The sequence below is a fragment of the Thunnus albacares genome, chromosome 20 (genome assembly GCF_914725855.1).
Source record: "Thunnus albacares chromosome 20, fThuAlb1.1, whole genome shotgun sequence".
NCBI lineage: Eukaryota > Metazoa > Chordata > Actinopteri > Scombriformes > Scombridae > Thunnus > Thunnus albacares.
The window spans coordinates 12,776,712-12,795,706 of NC_058125.1; the positions used below are offsets into that span (position 1 = coordinate 12,776,712).

The 18,995-nt window shown below is 40.1% G+C and overlaps 2 protein-coding genes across 3 annotated transcripts; both read left to right on the forward strand.

The window, feature by feature from the left end:
* The first annotated feature begins 58 nt into the window (after positions 1-58).
* kif22 (kinesin family member 22) lies at positions 59-8,917 on the forward strand. Its single transcript, XM_044336820.1, has 13 exons — positions 59-224; positions 525-737; positions 972-1,099; positions 1,869-2,020; positions 2,864-3,073; positions 3,711-4,101; positions 4,588-4,696; positions 4,880-5,000; positions 5,626-5,806; positions 7,214-7,293; positions 7,856-8,056; positions 8,162-8,221; positions 8,695-8,917. Exons 2-13 carry the CDS (start codon positions 550-552, stop codon positions 8,722-8,724), a joined length of 1,851 nt encoding a protein of 616 aa, XP_044192755.1. The 5' UTR covers positions 59-224; positions 525-549; the 3' UTR covers positions 8,725-8,917.
* Positions 8,918-8,977: 60 nt separating this feature from the next.
* On the forward strand, positions 8,978-14,363 carry prrt2 (proline-rich transmembrane protein 2). Of its 2 annotated transcripts, XM_044336827.1 has the most exons (5): positions 8,978-9,517; positions 10,297-10,585; positions 10,810-11,105; positions 11,189-11,318; positions 12,351-14,363. In XM_044336827.1, exons 2-5 carry the CDS (start codon positions 10,360-10,362, stop codon positions 12,365-12,367), a joined length of 669 nt encoding a protein of 222 aa, XP_044192762.1. In that variant the 5' UTR covers positions 8,978-9,517; positions 10,297-10,359; the 3' UTR covers positions 12,368-14,363. The 2 variants fall into 2 exon arrangements, with proteins under 2 accessions (XP_044192762.1, XP_044192761.1); XM_044336826.1 differs by lacking the exon at positions 12,351-14,363 and having other exon boundaries at positions 11,189-11,954.
* Positions 14,364-18,995: the final 4,632 nt, after the last annotated feature.

Here is an 18,995-nt window from a genome sequence, read left to right on the forward strand (position 1 = left end):
TATTTTAAATAAAGACGCGGCTACACGTTAATTAGGCGCCAGTTTCTGTGCGTGTTGTGATTGGTGGATGGTCGTTTCCGGTTGCAGCGCTACTATTTGAAAAAGTGTATCGGTTAGAAATACGGTCTGTCCGCCATTGTTAAAAGACTATCTCCGCAATGTCGCTAAAAGTAATAATTAGGGAATAACAAAGGTTTATTTTGCAGGAGACCACATATATAAAGGTAAGTTAAGCGATAACGAAATATTGTATCATAACCTCGGTAAAGGAGTAACCAACTTTAACTTGGCTGTTTTTTAAGAAGCAGAAGTAACGTTAACGTTACCGTTTGCTCGATTGCTATCAGTCGACTGAAACAACCGTTAATATATAGGTTTGGCTAGTATTACAATGCTTTGTTCGAAGGAAATCACAATTTTATTGAAACTTAAACGACTTTGTTATGAGTATGCATATTAAATCTGCCCTTTCACAAAAGAAAAACAGTGTATACGTGGCTAACTTGGCTCATGTTGTTATCCAGGCCTTTTCCTGCTAAGAGCTCAAAGATGGCTCAGCGAGTAGCGGTACCAGACGGAGGGAGCAAGAAGACATCCAGGGTTCGGGTAGCTGTTCGTCTACGACCCTACATGGGCAAACAAGATGAGAAAGGCGAGGGCCCGTGTGTGAGAGGCCTGGACTCCCAGAACCTGGAGATAATCAACTGGAGGAATGCTACAGAAACAGTAAAATACCAGTCAGTGTCATCAGTATAACTATAACGTTACTCATTTCTTAAAGTTCAGCAATATATTTTAATAATTGTCCAGCAGTTATGTGCACACTACATCTATAGCATGTCTGTCCCTGTTAAAGGTTTTTTTTTAGTTTTTCCTTATTAGAAATTGCAAATTTGTGATTTGAGTTATAGGGCTGTACAAAGACAATTGACTTCACTTAATTTCTAATAATGCTGTCGATGTTATTTCAGTTTCGACGTTTTTCATGGTGAGCAAACAACACAGCAAGAGGTTTTCCTCTCATCAGTGAAACCTATTTTACCGCACATACTGAATGGACAAAATGCTAGTGTCTTCGCCTACGGACCAACAGGAGCTGGTATGTTGCAGCAATATTTTGTTTATTTGGTTGCAAATAATTATGACATCCTGTCTTAAACATTTCTCCCAATCATGTAAATGACTATATTAACAGAGGGATTTATTGTGATTGCTGAAACACTGTGTACCCATATTATACAGCCTCATTCTCATCTAGTCCTGCTGCCACTAATAATGTACAAATCTCTGGACTAGAAGCTTTTTGTTTTTAGGAAAATCACTTTCTCTTCACCAAAATGTGAACTTATGCTGCATGTTGCAGAGATTCCTGCTGACTCAGTGGATAAACACTGTTGTCATGGTCAGTGTCCCCGTTTGATTACAATGACCTGAGATCGATCACTGTTCAGGGTAGCACAAGACTGCTGTTATGAACGAAGTTGGTTGATATGCTTATTATTCACCATCGTGCTTGTCAGAGCTGCAACCCTTATTTTTTGGTGCAGTTAAAAGTCTATAAATATGAATCAGATCTTGCTCATGTTTAACTGTCAGCCATGTTAGCTCAGGCTGAGCACTGCCATCTCAGACACTAGGTTGTAGATTTCATCCCACCTGCAGGCAACTCTTATCTTGGTAGAATTTCAATATGATTCAGCTTTCAGCAATCACACATAATTTCTTCTGAAATTGCATTCTCTAGATTCAGTTTAATATTTTGAAATCATCAAACACTCCGGAGATCACTCCAATTTGTATGTAAATTGCTCTGATCCCCAAATGTATATATTTTTTTCCCTGCTAAATCGCCACACCGTCTTTCACAGGCAAGACCCACACCATGTTGGGCAGTTCAGAGGAACCAGGCGTGATCCCTCGAGCCGTTCGTGAGGTCTTCAATCTAGTCAGAGCTAAGGATGAGGAGGAGGGATGGGACTACAGCATTGGCATGTCTTATTTGGAAATTTACAATGAGAAGGTATGATTTGTTGGCTATTACAGTAGTGTGACCCAGTAGTTTAATGCTTTCTATCTAACTTGGCTTTTCTGCATTCGTATTAAGGCTAGAAAAAGGGCTTACATTTGTAATTGTTGACACATCTCTGCAGCATATATAAGCGTCTAGTCTGTATAAAATGTGACATTTCCTGTTCAGTTAAACGGGAGCTAAAGGCTAGCTCTATATTTTTATTCTGGGATTCCACTAGAGTGGCTTTGCTTGATTCACAGTTCAAAAAACTCCTTACTTATCTTATACTGGCCCTTTTTATGCAGCCCCTCAGTTCAGCCTCTGTCTCTAACAGGCAGTTTTAGCTCCTGTCTTGTTCTAGTTAATGGTTAAAATAAGCACTTTAAAACATACGTACTGTATATAAACAATATAGGTAAAACCGGTCTCCACTGAACCTTTCCCTTTTCAGTTCTCAAATCATTAATACAGGCGAATGAAAATCTTCAGTACACACAGAGCTCCTCAGCTCAACTGCTCATGCACTCCTGTGCTTGAGACCATATTACTCCGTTCTGAGAAAACATCCATTCTTCTCAATTTAATTAAAATCTTTCTCATAACTTTGGCCTCCTCCTATGTCCCTAAACTTCTTTTCACCTTTTAAAAAAAAAAAACTTTTAATACCTTTTCCATCCAACTCTATACTGCCTTGATTGTTGCATGTCCTATTATGGTAGTAATACTGTAGGTTTCAAGAGCTATTATGCATTTTCAGTGTCTTCAGCATCTTTCGATATGTGATAAAATGTTATATTATGATTGACAGACATTGTGTAATCCATCATTGTCGTCTTTCTTTATCTCACTCAGGTGCTAGATCTTTTATCGCCGAGCTCCCATGATCTACCAATCCGAGAGGACAAGGACAAAAACATCCTTATCCCTGGCCTCACTCACACAACAATCTCCTCCTTCTCCGACTTTGACAAACACTTTGTCCCCGCCAGTCTCAATCGTACTACAGCCTCGACCAAACTGAACCAGCGCTCCAGCCGCAGCCATGCTATCCTCCTCATCAAGGTTTGATATGTAATCTAAACAACTTGGGAATGGAGTGTTCTTTTTTTTCTTCATTTATATATTTTATTTTTTCGTTTCATTGAGCTAGTCTGTGCATGCATAGCCACTGGATGGTTGAACAGCATCTTAAACAGGTCGTGGCCTCCGAGCAGTAGGTCAGGATTTGGTAGCTGGTGCTAAAATCAATTCTCTCTCGCAACACTCCCACTAGCAACATCTGGGCTTTCTGGGACTTCTCTGGGAGAGATACAAACTGATGTCTGTCATCCTATTTCTACATTCTTACTAAGGCTGCAACTAACAATTATTTTCATTATCAATTCATCTGTCAGTTTTACTAATTAATCAATTAGTTTTTCGGTCTATAAAATGATGAAATTGAAAATGAAATTGTGAAAAATGTCAATTGATGCATCCTAAAGGTTTTTGTTTTTTCCGGACCAACAGTCTACAACCCAAACAAATTCAGTTTACTGTCATGAAAGACTAAAGAAACCAGAAAAGAATCACTTTTAATGAGTTGGAACCAGAGAATTTTAACATTTGATATTTCTCTTTTGTCCTCCCTCCTCTGTGTTTCCTGTCTGACCTCTGTGTCGTTGCCCGTCTTCAAATCTTGACCTTTTTCATGATCTAGGTCGTGCGGACTCGACAAGCTCTGCCCCACCGACAACAGATAGGCAAGCTGTACTTGGTAGACCTTGCCGGGTCTGAGGACAACCGCCGCACTGGCAACCAGGGCATCCGCCTGAAGGAAAGCGGCGCCATCAACCTGTCTCTCTTTACTCTCAGCAAAGTGGTGGACTCTCTTAACTCTGGCACAGCCATCCGTGTGCCGTACAGAGACAGTAAACTCACACGGCTGCTACAGGACTCTCTGGGTGGCTCCGCACACTCCGTCATGATCACCAATATTGCGCCAGAGTACAAGTACTATTTTGATACATTTACTGCACTGAACTTTGCCGCCAAATCCAAGCTGATTGTGAACAAGCCCTTCACCCGAGAAACTGTGGCTGTGCTGCCAGGTGAGTCAGTGTGCTGTAAGATCTACAGTTAGGAATATATCAGACTTTTATTTACAGATATTCATTCCTTTTTTTGAAAGTGAGTGAGGAAAAACTCACTATTTCATTCAGAGGGTTTACAAGCATAGAAAAAAAACATAATAGGCAGAGAATTTGATCTATGGCCAGTAGGGGGCACCCATATCACATCCCAGAGCATGATGACTAAACAGCCAGCTGTCTCTGTGCATGCTGGGTGTAATCTTTTATGTTTTTCTAGTTTCTAACACCTCTGACATTTGTTGTTTTGATTCATTGTCTGAAATACATTCCCGATGGTTAGATTTTGCTCTTCCTTTAGAATTAATTCAGGCATTGCATGCTGCCTTGACTGATGCTGTGCCATCTTCATCGGAATTGCTTTGCACACTAGAGAAGCTCACAAACACTGTTGCTCGAGTGCACTGAATACCAAACTGCTAATTTCCCTTCTGCCTTCATCTCCAGTGAAGCGGGCCAGAGAGGACCACGAGGCAGGGGGGTCTGGCACTGAGCCACAGAAGAAGAGACAGAAAGAGGACAAGAAAACAGAACAATATGGTTCCTCACCTCACAGGTTAAAGACCACACAAACACACACACAGACTTATTGATGAATCATCTGGCTAATCAAATGTGGGAACTGTGATGTTTGATTGTGAAGAAAATACCTTTGCATCTGCTCAAAGCTACCACATCAAATGAATAAACTACCCCCATTACTGTTTCTTGATCTGTTCTTCTTGTTTGTCTCCTTCAGTCTTTCAGAACCATCAGTGATGGACAGACTAATAGCTCTGGAGAAACAGATGATGAGCTGCAAGGACAAAGATAGAGTCAACATGCTGAAAGATGTGGCCCAATATCGCAAGGAGATCCAGGTGAAAACACACACCTACATCAGTTTGTTTGTTCATCTCAGTGATTGATGGGAGCATTGAGGGGGAAAACGTAACCCTGCATAATAGACTGCAACAAACACTTATTTTCATTCTCAGGTAATCAAACAATTATTTTCTCGATTAATTGTTTTGTCTATAAAATGTTAGAAAGTAGTCTTGCCTGTTACATTTGGTAATGTCACATTTTATCTGAACAACAGTTCAAAACCCAAAGATATTCAGTTTATAATAATGTATGACAAAGAAAAGCAATAAATCATCACATTTGAGAAGCTAAATGCTGCTTTTTTTGGCGCATTTGCTCAAAAAATGACAAATGATTATTGAATTATCAAAATAGTTATTAATAGTTACTGTTTTTTTAATAACGTTGATCAGTCGTTACAGCTTTACTACATAATTTAGGTCTTGATCATTGAAATGTGCACCTGGTCCAACCATCTGTCTCTCCTGTCTGTCATAGTTTATGTCTACGTGGTTCTCCAGACACTGATACTATCAGATCTTTATACTGATCGATCAACTTATCTTCTTCATGAATATTTGATAGCCAACCTTCACACTTTTTTTTTTTTTTTTTTTTTTTTTTTTTTTCTCTCCACAGGAGCTCAAAGAGAAGCAGAGGGAGTTTGAGAGCAAGACCAAGCTACTGAGTCGGCTTGCAGGAGAAAAGTCCAGTACCAGTCAAGAGCCCAGCTTCAAGAAGAAGATGGCTCCTCTGGAAAGAGGGTCGTCGACTGCCTCAAAAGCCAATAAGCAGCAGGCTGTGGTCCAACCCCTCCAGGGTCAGTTTGAAAGTACACATATTACATTAATAGCACAAATTTATAGGGGTGGGGAAATAAATTGATTCTAAGCTTCATCCCAATGCGGACATGGATGATTCTACATCGATTCACAAATGTGAATGTGATGTTGACGGAATGAAAAGGTGAAACTCAACTGCGAGGGCAGCGCAGCTCTTCACAAAAGGCAGCGGCTGTAAGCATTTTTAGATGTAATGACTAAATAATTACCCTTGCAAGATGAACATGAAGTATATTGTGAACTTTCTACGCCATCACTCAGAGATTAATGTTAGCTGAGCAGAGCAGCAAACTCCAGCAGTAACAAACAAGCCAGATTGACCAACACACACTGCAGCAATAAACAACTTTAATCAACTCTGAGGTGAAGAAAATAACTCTGTGCAAAGTCTGTTTCACCACAAACCCAAACATCCTGCGCCTGTTCAGTGACTTAGACAACGATGGCTTTCCCCAGAGCAGAGAGGCTGCTCTCCACTGCTGGAAACATGACGTTAATAACACAGAGGAGCACTCCACCTCACGCTTATTTTGTTATTCTCATACAGGCAGGAGACTATAAGATGTTTTCACATAATTCATTAATTAATGCGGTTAACTTTTTTTTTTTAAAAGGAAATGGTTGCGGATCATTTATCTTACCTACCAGTTATGTTTCATATTGTATTTCAGTGGACTAAAGACACCAGTGAATGATTCGGTGCACAGTATACTCGAACAAGAGACTGAAAATGGCCCCCCACCACCGATAATCGATTCTGAATCAAATCATGAGATTCCCAAAGATTCCCACAGTGACAAATTTAAGTTATACACAAAAATGAATGCAGGGTTGGAATTTAAACTGACACCATCCAATTGTAAAGACTGCAAAAACCACCATATTAAGACTAATCAAGCAGATGTTACTGTCACTATTCAACTTGCCGTTAAAGAGTCTTTGAAATACTATGTGAAAGAATGACCTTGGCGTTTTCGTGTATGTGTAATTTGTTGTTCACGCTTCCCTAAAGAGTACTCACTCACTAATTCTGTCATGTTGAATCACTGGAGATATTGATGAGCTGCAATGTGATATAGGAGCTCAGTCTACAATACAGGAGCCAGAAAATGTATCGAATGATGATGATGAGGAATTATTTTTACATCCTTCAGCAGCTTGGAAAGTGAGCCTGATAGATTTCCTTGATACCTGCGTCATGCCTTTGGCCGTTAAAACAACACTATACTGCTGCATCCCAAACAAAATACAGACTGGTGACTATTTTAGAGCAAAATTTTAGTGTCGTCGTCCACCAGTGGGGATATGTGCCCTGTTAACTGAGTGTTTTTTGTAGAATTAAATGAGTTAAACAATAATTCAATGTGTTTTTTTCTCCCCATCAGTGTCCCAGCAGCTTGCAGTCGTCAAAAAACAGTCTGTGTGCGTCAAGAAGAAGGAGAAGAGGCTTTCAGACCAGGTTGAGGTCAGCATCAGAGTCTCGACCGTGCTCTGCTGAGCGTGACACATCTGCAGAATTGCAAGATACGAGCTGACGTAGCACATTAGCTTCAATTTGGTTTTTTTTTGACTTGACAAACTGCAGGACCTCAAATTTATAGGGTCAAAATTAACCTCCTTTAAACACGGGTAAATGTTTGTCAGCCACTATGACTGTAAAATATATACTTTATTGTCAATATTGTTAAAAAAATAACTTCACACTATATTTTGGGGCTGCAGCAAGTGATCATATTTTATTATTAATTTCAATTATTAATGTTGTTTGTATATAAAATGTTAGAAAATTATGAAAACGCACAAACATGACAATTTCCCTAAATTCAAAGTCACGTCTTCAAACAACAGTCCAAAATGACTTTCATGTTAGACACAGAAAAGCAGAAAACTGACATTGAAGCAGGAAACAGAAAATGACTTGCTTGAAAATTTACTCAAATCATAAATCAACTATCAAAACACATTGATTTTTATTTGGATGGAATAATCATTTCAGCTCCACTGTTTATTTCTTTTCTCTCTCTCAGCCTCCGGATGGTAAAGAGAACAAGATGCAGAATGGTTGGGAGTCCCAGCTTGACACATCGGTGCTGGAGCAGTCCAGGCAGAAGATCCTGCAGATCCTCAATACCGGATCCCTCAAAGACCTGAAAGGCCTGCAGCAGATCGGCGTCAAGAAGGCCAAACTCATCCTGGGCTGGAGGGAGATCCATGGCGACTTCACAAAGGTCAGTAGAGGAAATAAAATAACCTACACCTAGTTTTATTGTTTAACTCAACCATCAAAAACACCAGACATGTTTGTGTTGACTTCATGATTTGTTGTTTTGCAGGTGGAAGATCTGATTAAAGTTGAGGGGATGACAGAAAAGAGATTTTCCACATTCATGAAGGTAAATCCTCAGTAAAATTACAATTTCTCAACAATTGGATGGAGTGAAGCGGAATTTTGTACAGACATTCATGACATCCACAATATATGTAGTTGATCCCAATGAATTTGGTCATCTAGAGTCACCATGAGTTTTTGTTTTTGAGTGACACGTCTTAACTATCATTCAGTTTTGCACAGACATTCATGTCCAACTTCAGATGAATCGTTTTTTTTTTTTTCTTGTAGCGCCACCATCAGGTCAAAATTTCAGTTTGTCCAGTTCTTAAGTTTATGACAAAACACCTTGAAATCTAAAACATTTCCGTCATCCTCAACTGTACTGTGTCTTTAGTGCTAGTCAGCAAATATCAGTGTGCTAGATGAGGAACACGGTAAACATAACTACTAAACATCAGCATGTTAGATGTTGGAGCTTGATTTCATTCAGTGTTAATTTACATTTCTTTGTTTTTCTTCTTTTTCTCTTTTCAGGCAAACATCCTGAGTGCCTTGGGAATGTGATCGTTTCTTTTTTCTTAATCATACCTGCATCTAATGTAAATATTATTTTATCTAAGAAATTTTTATCTCCATTTTTTTGTGTTTTGATTTTGCTTTGTTTTATGGTTTTGTTTTTATGACTTTGTAGTTACCACTGTGCTCCACCTGATGGCGCACTACTGCTTTTTTAATAAAGGACTCTCGTGTCACTAAATGTTTGTGTTTATTTCCTGATGATAAATAAATCTGATGGCCACTTTCACATACGATTAAAAAGTCACCCACCCTGACTGGTCTCAGGTCACGAACCACCGTCTCTTTGGGCAGTTTATCGACACATTTCTGGTTTGAAGCCTTAATTGGGCTCATTTCTGAACGGAGATGGATGCAGGAGGACCCCTTTTTTATTTACATGCTGCATTAATGAACATTATTCAGTGTTAGGTGGTTTGAGGATGAAGAGAGGAGGATGCTATTAGTCCACCTCCCCCCTCCTCCTCCTCCCACAGCACGTAGTCTGGTTGATTTCACTTTTCATTTCACACACACCCCTCCTCCCTGATCCTTCCTGCCGTCCAGGAGGAGACTCCCCATCCCAGCACTGCGCTGGAACCAGGCGCTGCATCCGCCCTGCTGCTGCTGCTCCTCCACCTCTCACACACGACAAACGGATACTATCGAAATTTTATGCAAATTGCATGTTTGCAACAACATTATGGCTGTAGAAAAGATGTTTGGTCACGTCTGATGTCGATTTTTCCACCTGAGATTACCGCGATGTTAAAGGCAGGGACGCTCCGGCTGGATTAAAAAGGTCAGTTTGATTTATTTTTACAGCCACTTTTATCCCCCCCTCCTCCCCTCGTAGTGTAGATTGATTAAAAGAGCCAAGTCATTCAAAATTGCTTGTTTGCTTTAAAAGCAAGAATCCAATGAAGCTGCATGTGTTGTTTTTTCTGCTTATCATTGCAATTTAGCAGCTCACATCCACTGAATCCAAATTACCAGCAGCAGCTAATTAACGAGCTCCTCCTTCACTCATCTATCCGACTGTTTTTTTCCGTCTTTGTCTCCATCCTTTGACTGCTCCCTATTGTTCTGCGCCCAACAACCGGCCACCGTTTATGCTCGTTAACGCTTGTGTACACATGATGAAATAATGGTATGTACACACCTGCACGGAGACTATGGCTGCTACCATCGTTTCAAAGGAACCTGCCTCCATCTGCCATGCCTTTGTACTCCTCATGTCATTGTGACCTGCTTTCTCTTATAGGAGGAAGCTCATCTGCTATTTAAATAAGATCTCTGAGGCACAGTTGAGGCCTGATTTCCAGTTGATCATGATCTGTTTACCTTGAGCCTGTTTATTTACTATTCAACGTGGCTTTAAGACTGATTGAATCTGATTATTTACTATTCAACTGTGGCTTTAAGAGCGATTGAGCCTGTTTATTTACTATGAGAGTGATAAAAAATGAGGATAAATGTGGATTATAAAGAGGCTTTGAGCTCCAGATTCTAAATCAGCTCAAAAACAGATAGGAGAGAGTAGTCTCTGTTTACAAAACCATTTTCTGCCCCCCCTCCCAGGTGTAACTACAGGAAGCACTAGCAGGACTGGACCACAAACAGAGGCTTCATTTTGGTGTCAGCATGGCTGTGAACATGATGCCAGCTCCCGCCATCTGGCCAGGGGAGGAACAACCGTCGCTACTGGATCAGGAGGGCTCTCTGTCGAGCCAAGCCCCCGTCTCCGTGCCGTGCCCGGATGTCAGAGGTGAACAACTCATCCACAGCGGCAGCCCGGACAGCACGAGACCCCTCCGCAGCAAATCCAAAGGAGAGCTAGTCATAGTCATCAACGAGAAACTGAAAAACAGTAAGTGACTGAGTTTGACCTTGCATTATAGCAGCGGCTGGTTGGCGGAGAGAGAGAGAGAGAGAGAGAGAGAGAGAGGGCGGGAGGGAGGTGGGGGGGGAGTGGGGTCACACAGATGCTTTGTCAGCTCACTCAGGGAAAGTAAAATTCCAGCGCACGCACACGTTTAGTCCTCCCAGTGTTTCAAACATTTTTCTCGCCCCCTTTTCATCCCTCATGTGTAGGTAACGGGATCCACCCGGCGCCCGCGGACACCGCCTCTCCGGTCATCTCCTCTCCTCCGAGAAGACAACACTCCATCTCCTACCCCCATCACAGCAAGACCAGGAAGGGAAGCAGGGCGAGCTCCATCGGCTACACCGCCTTTTCACCCAGGCCGTCGCTCTCTCGTCACTCCAGCATCGCCACCAACCCACCCTTGGACCGGACCAAGGTTAAAGACTACCTCCTCCTGTCCGTGCTGGCCTGCTTCTGCCCTGTCTGGCCTATCAACATTGTGGGATTTGTCTACTCAATCATGGTAAGAACTGGGATCTTTTCTCCAAACTCTTTAACGTGTGCAACCGGAACGATGCTAACAGATGGTTTGATCTTCTCTCGCAGTCCAAGAACAGTCTCGAGCAGGGAAACCTGGATGGCGCAGTGCGTCTGGGACGTGTGGCCAAGATGCTCTCCATGGTGTCACTAGTAGGAGGGACGGTCATTATCATCGCCTGCATTGTCAACCTGGCCAGTGAGTGTCCCAAATCTGACCTATAACCCTTAACCTCACCCTTTTACCCGTATGTTGTTGTGCACAGCTGATCCGTCCCCCTGAACTCCTCCTTTTTTTGCCTGTGAATTGACAACTAAGGATTTGTATTAATATCTCTGCGACCACTGATCTTCCTGAGACCCCGCCCCCCCCCCCCCCAAAAAAACCACCTGCTGTTTATCCCGTCAAAATATAACAGTTCAGCTCTGTCTGCACAATCTGACTGACTACTACCATTCATGTTTTTGCACAATATTTTACTAGCTACAACGCCTGCACAAGTCTTCACACACTGCGGCACTTTAGGAACTATGTCAACGCTACGCAAATACCAGAGCATATTAATCACATTTGCATCAGATTCAATTTTCTGTCTCCCATTTGCACGGGTGGCCTCCAGCCTCCAGCTGTAACCAGACTGCATGCCAGAGAGCCGTGTGTGTTTCTGTAGAGTGATTTGTGTAGTCCGCTGTCTGTTGTATGCCTTGCACTGTTTGCTTGTACAAAATGTCTTGTTGTCCCTGTACCATATATGTATATCATGTATGTCGGTGTGTTGTGAGTTGTTGACGTGCTCACAAGACAAAATATCTGTACATTTATTGTACCTGGCAAATAAACAGATTCTGATAACAGATCAGTGATGATTTCAGTGACTTGAAAAGGAAGGAACTGTCTTTGTACGTTACTGTAAACACATTAATGAGGGCTGCAGTCAGTTAAATGATTCTTTGCCTTTTCTCTTCAAGCAGATACTTATCTGTGCTGTTTTTTTGAATGCACACAGTGGCAGCCTGTTGGGTATCATTAAGCCAAGAGATGTCCTAATTAACTTAATGTCTGGAAGAGCAATTGAACACACAACTTGAGTTTAAGGGCTCTGGGACTCAACAACCCTTGTTTTTTCCTCATTATATAACTGTCTTCTGTGGTTTGTGAAAGTTTATACATCCATATTAAGTTGCAGATTATATAGCTCTTCAACTAATACGCTTCCTTTTCTTTTTTTAGTAAATGTGAAAACCTGAGTTTCATCCCAGGATGAAACTGGATAAGGGAACTGACCGTCTGGCCCGCACCTGCACCACCGTCTTTACCGCCTAGTCATTACCTGGATGTGTGACAAAAATGCACCCGATATTCAGTGCTTACTTATATTTCTGTAATCTATATAAATCCCTTTTGGCTAATGGAGGAAAATAAAATATGCAGATATTGCTGCTCTGAGTCGGGGGGTGGGAGGGGGGGGGGTTTATCCGTCTGATGTTAGATGGAGAAGGGAGTCAGACTAATCAGTCCCTTCGTATTCTGGTCAAAGCACTCAGAACGATTCTCGGTATAAGACATGACTCCTCAAGAACGCTACGATCACTCGCAGAACTGACTCAGACAAGGTGGACTATAAAAACATGGGAGACCAGCAGAGGTGGTTACAAAAAGGTGACACAGGAAGGATTGCCTCCCAGCTTCAGCGCCACATGCAAGTCTCAACAAAATGCACTGCAAAGTCCATCCTTCACTGCACCGACGACAGGATGCATCAGTTTGCTATTAAATCCCCTTGGACACGCGGAGAGAGAGAGAGAGAGGCTCTGGGATTAGTGTTGCAGAAATCCATCCCTCAAAGAGAAGAAACACTTTCAATCACAACGTTTTCCTTGTTTCAGACTCTTTCTGTGATTTTCATGACTCCTGCCATACATCTTGTGTTAGAGAGCAAGCATACGGGTGGCGAAAGAGGCTTACCAAGGACTAGCTATGGGTGCTAAAATGGAAGGGATTATGGAAAGTCTTGCACAGAAGGCACACTTTATCACTGCAAGAAGGGGAAAAAAAGTGCCAAAAAAAAGAATTCAGGAAAGTTTCTTGCTTTGTGAGGTCCCACCTCTGATCGCAGAATTGTTGTTGCAGAGGGGGAACATCAAAAGTGCAACTGCAACTTCACACTCGTTCGACACCACTAACCAATGTGATCCAGAGAAAAAAGGGTACAAGAGAAAGAAGCAGCAAGATACTTAAAACATTCATTTTACAGTAGAAGCTAATTACGCCACGTCACCTATAACCTATCTTTTGATAACGTTTGTAAAAGATCATTTTGGAAAAAGGAAATTTTGAACCAATAATTTCATAATGTGATGCTGTTTGAAGTACTGTGCCACAGCTGACAGATGGTGGTAGTATCGTGTGCATATGGGCATCACTATATTTGATTAACAAATTAAATAGCTTGTGATTGCAGTCAAAGTTGTGGACCAGTATCCACAGATCCCTTCAAACTAGACTGATTCTTATAAAAGATGTATTCAAATCACAGCTGATTCTCACCCTTTATAAATCCTACATTCCCATTTTGTTGTCACATACAGTCGGATGCTGTCTTTTGCTGGATTATTTGTAAAAACACTGGTTCAGAAATGGTTTATTGGTGTGAGATATGAATAGCAGTGTGGTAGCTTAACTTTTCAAAACTAATTTCTAAATCTGATTTATTATTGTATCCTCAAACTAACCTCCAATCTGTCTCACTGTGATCTGAAACAACTGGGTTTCATTCAAGACTGGATTAAATTCTCTTAATTTATTATCTGTATTAAGCTGGATTCCAAATTTTGTACAGAAATGGCTCAACTCCTGAGCCTCATCAGTCCACACCTGCAGCCAATTTTCTGTTATGATTATTAATATGGCGTTTTTCCCTCTGTTACTACTTAATGTGTAAATTTAATTGTAATCAACAGTTGGTGTACTCTGCTGATATAAATCTCAATATTGTGATAATTCTCTAGTTTATGAGTTAGCATTAAGTAGTCATAATCTAACGTAGGCACAGAAACTGTCAGCTAGCCTCCTGACAGTCGTTGTATTACCACCGGGCTACTATAATATTTGTGGTTATTGGCATGCTGTGGCATTTTTATTCATGTATGATGATGATAGAAGTTGAAAATGACAAGATAAGCTGGCACTTGGAATATTATACTTCTGCGGCACATTCATAATAAAGACACAATGCATGTGAAAGTGTTTTCAGTGTTGTTTTGAACAGATAAAGAGCAGCAGCAGTGGGAGATTTAAAGCGATTGTGTTTTTGTGTGAGTGTCATAAGTGAGAGATGTCCAGAGAGCTTTAGCCATTGAGGAGATTATGTTTTGTAATTTAGCAGATGAGAGCAAAAACAAAAAAACAAAAAAACAAAAAAACAAGAGGAAAGTATTAATGTAGTTCTCCATGCTGTGATGGTTTGTAAGCTGCAGGGATGGAAAGAGCCTGCTGTTGTCAGGGAGTGAAGCGCAGACAGCAGGAAGAGCAAAATGCTGAAGGGAGATGCCCGGAGCCAAGGAAATCCACTGTAGGAGGTTGTAATGAGAACTAAAGCCTCAGATGACTTCTGAGGAATCGAAGCAAAGTATCACTCATTATTTCCTCTGGAGTTTTTAACCTTCTATTGGTTGCACAAACTCGTATAATAAGAACAGTGATTTTGCAAAATTCCTTTTTTTTGGAATATAATGAAGAAAAATCTGGTTTTTAAAGTGGATTCTAGCATCCAAATTAGCCGGGAAATGAAAATTTGAATGAATGAATGAAATTTAAAGGCTCTATTGTGCTAATAATATTATTAATATACTAATATTGTACTATATTGTACTGTAAATCAATATGTTGATCTTCAGGAGATTAATCAACAACTATTTTGATAATCAATTGTCATTTTTCAAGAAAAATGGCAAACATTACAAAGTTCCAGCTTCCCAAATGTGACATTTTGCTGCTTTTACTTGCCTTACATTATAGTAAATTGAATACTGGACCTATTGATGAAAAGAAACAAGCTATTTGAGGACATAAACTCAGCCCCTAAGGCACTGTTCACATTTTGTGATGTTTTATAGACCAAGTGATTTATCTATTAATTGAGAGAATAACTGGCAGGTTAATTAATAGTGAAAAAATCTTTCGTTTCAGTAATTTTAACATCATAGAAATCACAACTGCTTGGTTATAATATGTTTAAATGTGTCCCATTGAAATATATAAAGAGAAGCTGTGAAGCGACAGCTCTGTTGCAATAATGAACACAGGAAATTATACTGTACATACATAAACACGGCTATATTCAGCATATAAAAGTAATCACGTCACAATTCCCTAAAAAAACAAAAACTAGTGTTTACACGGGAGCGTCCAGAGTTCACAGAATAAATCTACTGCATTAGCAGAAATCCAAAAGCACTCACACATCATCTGAGACCAGCAGAAATCTCCTTCACCAATGTTAACATTTTTGACAGCGAAAGATATTTTTTCTTTGCACTCAGCTAATTTAACAGTAGTCATACAGTACAGGGAGGCTCACAAGGGGATCAGTATACCAGCCAGAGTCACATCCAGATGCAGTAAGTGGGTCAGGGATTATCCAGCTGGGTCACATAAACACAGAGGATGTGAGTCAGCTTGGCAGTGTTTGGATGCATCATGATCATCCTGTCAGTCTGCATAGGAAATCACAGCATAATGAGATATACTGACCTGTGGCGATGCTCTTCTATTAGCGCCTGATTAATTTGCAAAGAGAACTGGGGCTGAAAAAAATCAGTGTGAATTAATGCGTCTGGTTGTTGTTGCAGCAGTCGTTGTGGATTTTCAGTTGTTTTTGAGACTTATAAGGTGAAAAATTAACTTAAAAAAAATATAGAATCACATACTTGTGGAAGTTTGCACATCAAACAATCAGTCTGTGTTATTAGCTCGTTTTTTTCAGACTCCATCCTGTTTCAGCCGCCTGCAGTTCCCAGTTAATGAGAGAGTTTCACAGCTGCTGTCGACACAACAAATTATCCGCTCCACTTTCTATGATGGCAGATTTTTTTTTTTTAAAATGACAATTACTTTATCTGAAAACCGTTGATTGAAAAAACACTTTCACAGTTTATTTGTCAAAAACTGTCTTATTGTGTTGCTAAATTAACAATCTAACTTTTTCATGGCAGACATTCTGACTTATCATAGCAGGAAACACACAGGTGGTTATTATAACTTTAATCACAGCTGATCTCCATTTACATGCTTTAATTGCAGCTCACACTTGCATCATTAACTTTATCATTTATACATGTGCTTAAAAAAACCTGTTGTTGACTGTTGATATTCAGTTTTTAAATGAACTCTTATGGCTTTGCTGTGTACATGAAGTGAGGTTATCATCATATTTCTTTGGCTCAGATGTTTTCAAACATTATTTACATTTGGGTTTTTTTCTTTACTGACATTATTAATAATTAATACAGTCTGTCATCAGAGAATAATTTTCTGTAAAGCACCATATGTTTGTCATCTTCAGAGACTTATTAATTGAGAGGTTCTGAGGTTCTGAGTCAGTCTAGTTGGGGTTCCCTGTCAAGTTTCAGCTGTGTGTGAGTTGTTTGCAGTTTCACTTAAGACACATTTCCCCTTTAAACATCTCACTTGGTTTTATTTAAATAATCATCAAAGGCACAAAGATGTAAAACTCTCCAATGCATCAGTCACAGGGGACATTTTCCTGCAGAACAAGGACTTGAACATGTGATGCTTCATGTCCATTTTACTGAAAACTGTTTTAACTTGTAACAGAGCTTTTTCTACACTGTTGTTTTAGTACTTTGACTTAAGTGAAGAATCTCAATACTGTCATGGAACTGTAGGTTTTCATATTTCCAGATTTGTTTAAAAACTTGTTGGATTTACTCTCGTTTGGACTTTACATTCCCATCTTTAAAGTGCTGTCAAAGAACATATACAGTTTTAAGACAACAGGGCAAACTCCAGTTGATGTGGATCATGGGCCACAATCGAAAGCTCCAGACTAAATAGATCTTGTGGCGAGATTGTTTTGTCAACACATTAATTATTTAGTTATTTATTTTCATGTGTATTCTTAACTAAATGCACTTTTTACCCGGTAAATTGCCACAAAAATCCCGCACTAATAATCATGTTAAAGTAAGAAGAGCAGGACATTTCTTGAAATCATTCAAACTCTACAAACTAGGTTATCAGTGAATACCTTTATAATATTCACATAATTGTAGCTTAATTGAATTGGGATGTGAGCTTCAGGCTCATATTTGACCCGTTATCACTGCACAGCTCTGCTGCTACACTTCCTCTGCCAGCTGCTACCTTTAACTTTCCATCACAGTCCTGGCTAGGTGGCAGTAATGTGCTCATTATTGTCTCTGTAATGAAAACTACTCATCATCGCAGTGTGGTTTCAGAGCTCTGTCCCTCTTTGGTGAAATATGACTGTAATATTTCGATTGTTGCTGCCAGCTTTATTGTTATGAAATGACCATGTGAAGATGACTTTAGCTGAAGTGAATATGTGTGGTTTTAATAGAAAAACCAGCAGCTGCTCAGTACATTTTGTTATAGACAATCTTGACATTGTTATGTAATGACATTATTAAGTAACCAAATTGTAAAGTGAAAGCCAAAAGCCTTTCAGAGCAACAGACAGCCAGATGGTTGCTGCTCAGATACTCTACACAAGTGACTCTCATCATTATCCGTTATGTGTTTTCTCAGTCGGCAGATGTTAGCGCTGGTCCCTGCAGAGAGGACAGGGGTCTGGGTTTAAATAATGTTTGTGGTTTCACAGAAATCTGCTGGATTAATCCTCCCTGAGCAAACATAACTACTATTATTCTTTTAATGGCTATATTAAACTCAGTAGTAAATGAGTTTGTTGCACAGTATGTTATGACATTTCATTTCTCTTGTACGAGCTATATAAAGGTCATTATTCACAGGGTTGGGCTGTAGTGCAGGCTGTGTCCTGATGAGTCCGGCTTTTAGGTTTAACTGCGCATTTTGTTTTTAATTAAAGATCTTTATCACTAGGTGAGCATCTCTCGTGTTGTTTGAGATGCAGATCTGCCTCAAAGAAGCTGTAAACTGAATGTTTAATGTCCTCCAGTGTACCCTCTCATGATTTTATTTTACAGTACTCTTTATATCTTTGCACAACATCAACAGTCCAAACCCCTAATTCCTGCAGCTTCATAAAATGTATAGATAATTTTCTTTTTATCTGCAAAGACTCATCCATGCTTTTATTACTTCTTTGCCTGGACTGTATCATAAACATAAACTCTTTCAAAATTGCTTCTAATCACAACACCAAAGACTTTTCTCTAGTTCCAACAATAGAGTATGTGTAATATCCATTTTACTATCTTGCTTTGCTTTTCAAACTTAATGTAATATTAGTATTACTGTAGTATCTCAACATGTTTGACGGATCTGCAGAGGACAGTAGAAGAGCACAGAGAGGCACGAACTGAGATGAAACATTAGTAGCCGTCTTTGATTTCTTTCCCACTCAGGATATACACAATAAACAGAAAACTGCACAGCTGCAAAGAGCATCAAGTGTTTTTCTGAACCCTCCTTTTCTGTCTAAAATCGTCTTTGCCAACGTCCATGACTCTGCCGCTGAGTCAGACAGTCGGTCAGCTCGAGGTAAGCCTCACAGCATGAGGCTCCATCCAGGCATACACTGGGCAGCAGCGTGTTTACCGAAAACATCTTGATTTCCTGATGCTGACCTCTGACCTCACTGTCATTTAATTTTGTGGTAAACATATACTATAATGATCAATCTTATATAAT

Coding starts and splice junctions, on each gene's coding strand:
- kif22 (XM_044336820.1), top strand. CDS start 550: ATGGCTCAGCGAGTAGCGGTACCAGACGGAGGGAGCAAGAAGACATCC. Junction 738..971: donor ACAGAAACAGTAAAATACCA/GTCAGTGTCATC, acceptor ATGTTATTTCAG/TTTCGACGTTTTTCATGGTG. Junction 3,074..3,710: donor ATGCTATCCTCCTCATCAAG/GTTTGATATGTA, acceptor TTCATGATCTAG/GTCGTGCGGACTCGACAAGC.
- prrt2 (XM_044336826.1), top strand. CDS start 10,360: ATGGCTGTGAACATGATGCCAGCTCCCGCCATCTGGCCAGGGGAGGAA. Junction 10,586..10,809: donor CAACGAGAAACTGAAAAACA/GTAAGTGACTGA, acceptor CCTCATGTGTAG/GTAACGGGATCCACCCGGCG. Junction 11,106..11,188: donor GATTTGTCTACTCAATCATG/GTAAGAACTGGG, acceptor CTTCTCTCGCAG/TCCAAGAACAGTCTCGAGCA.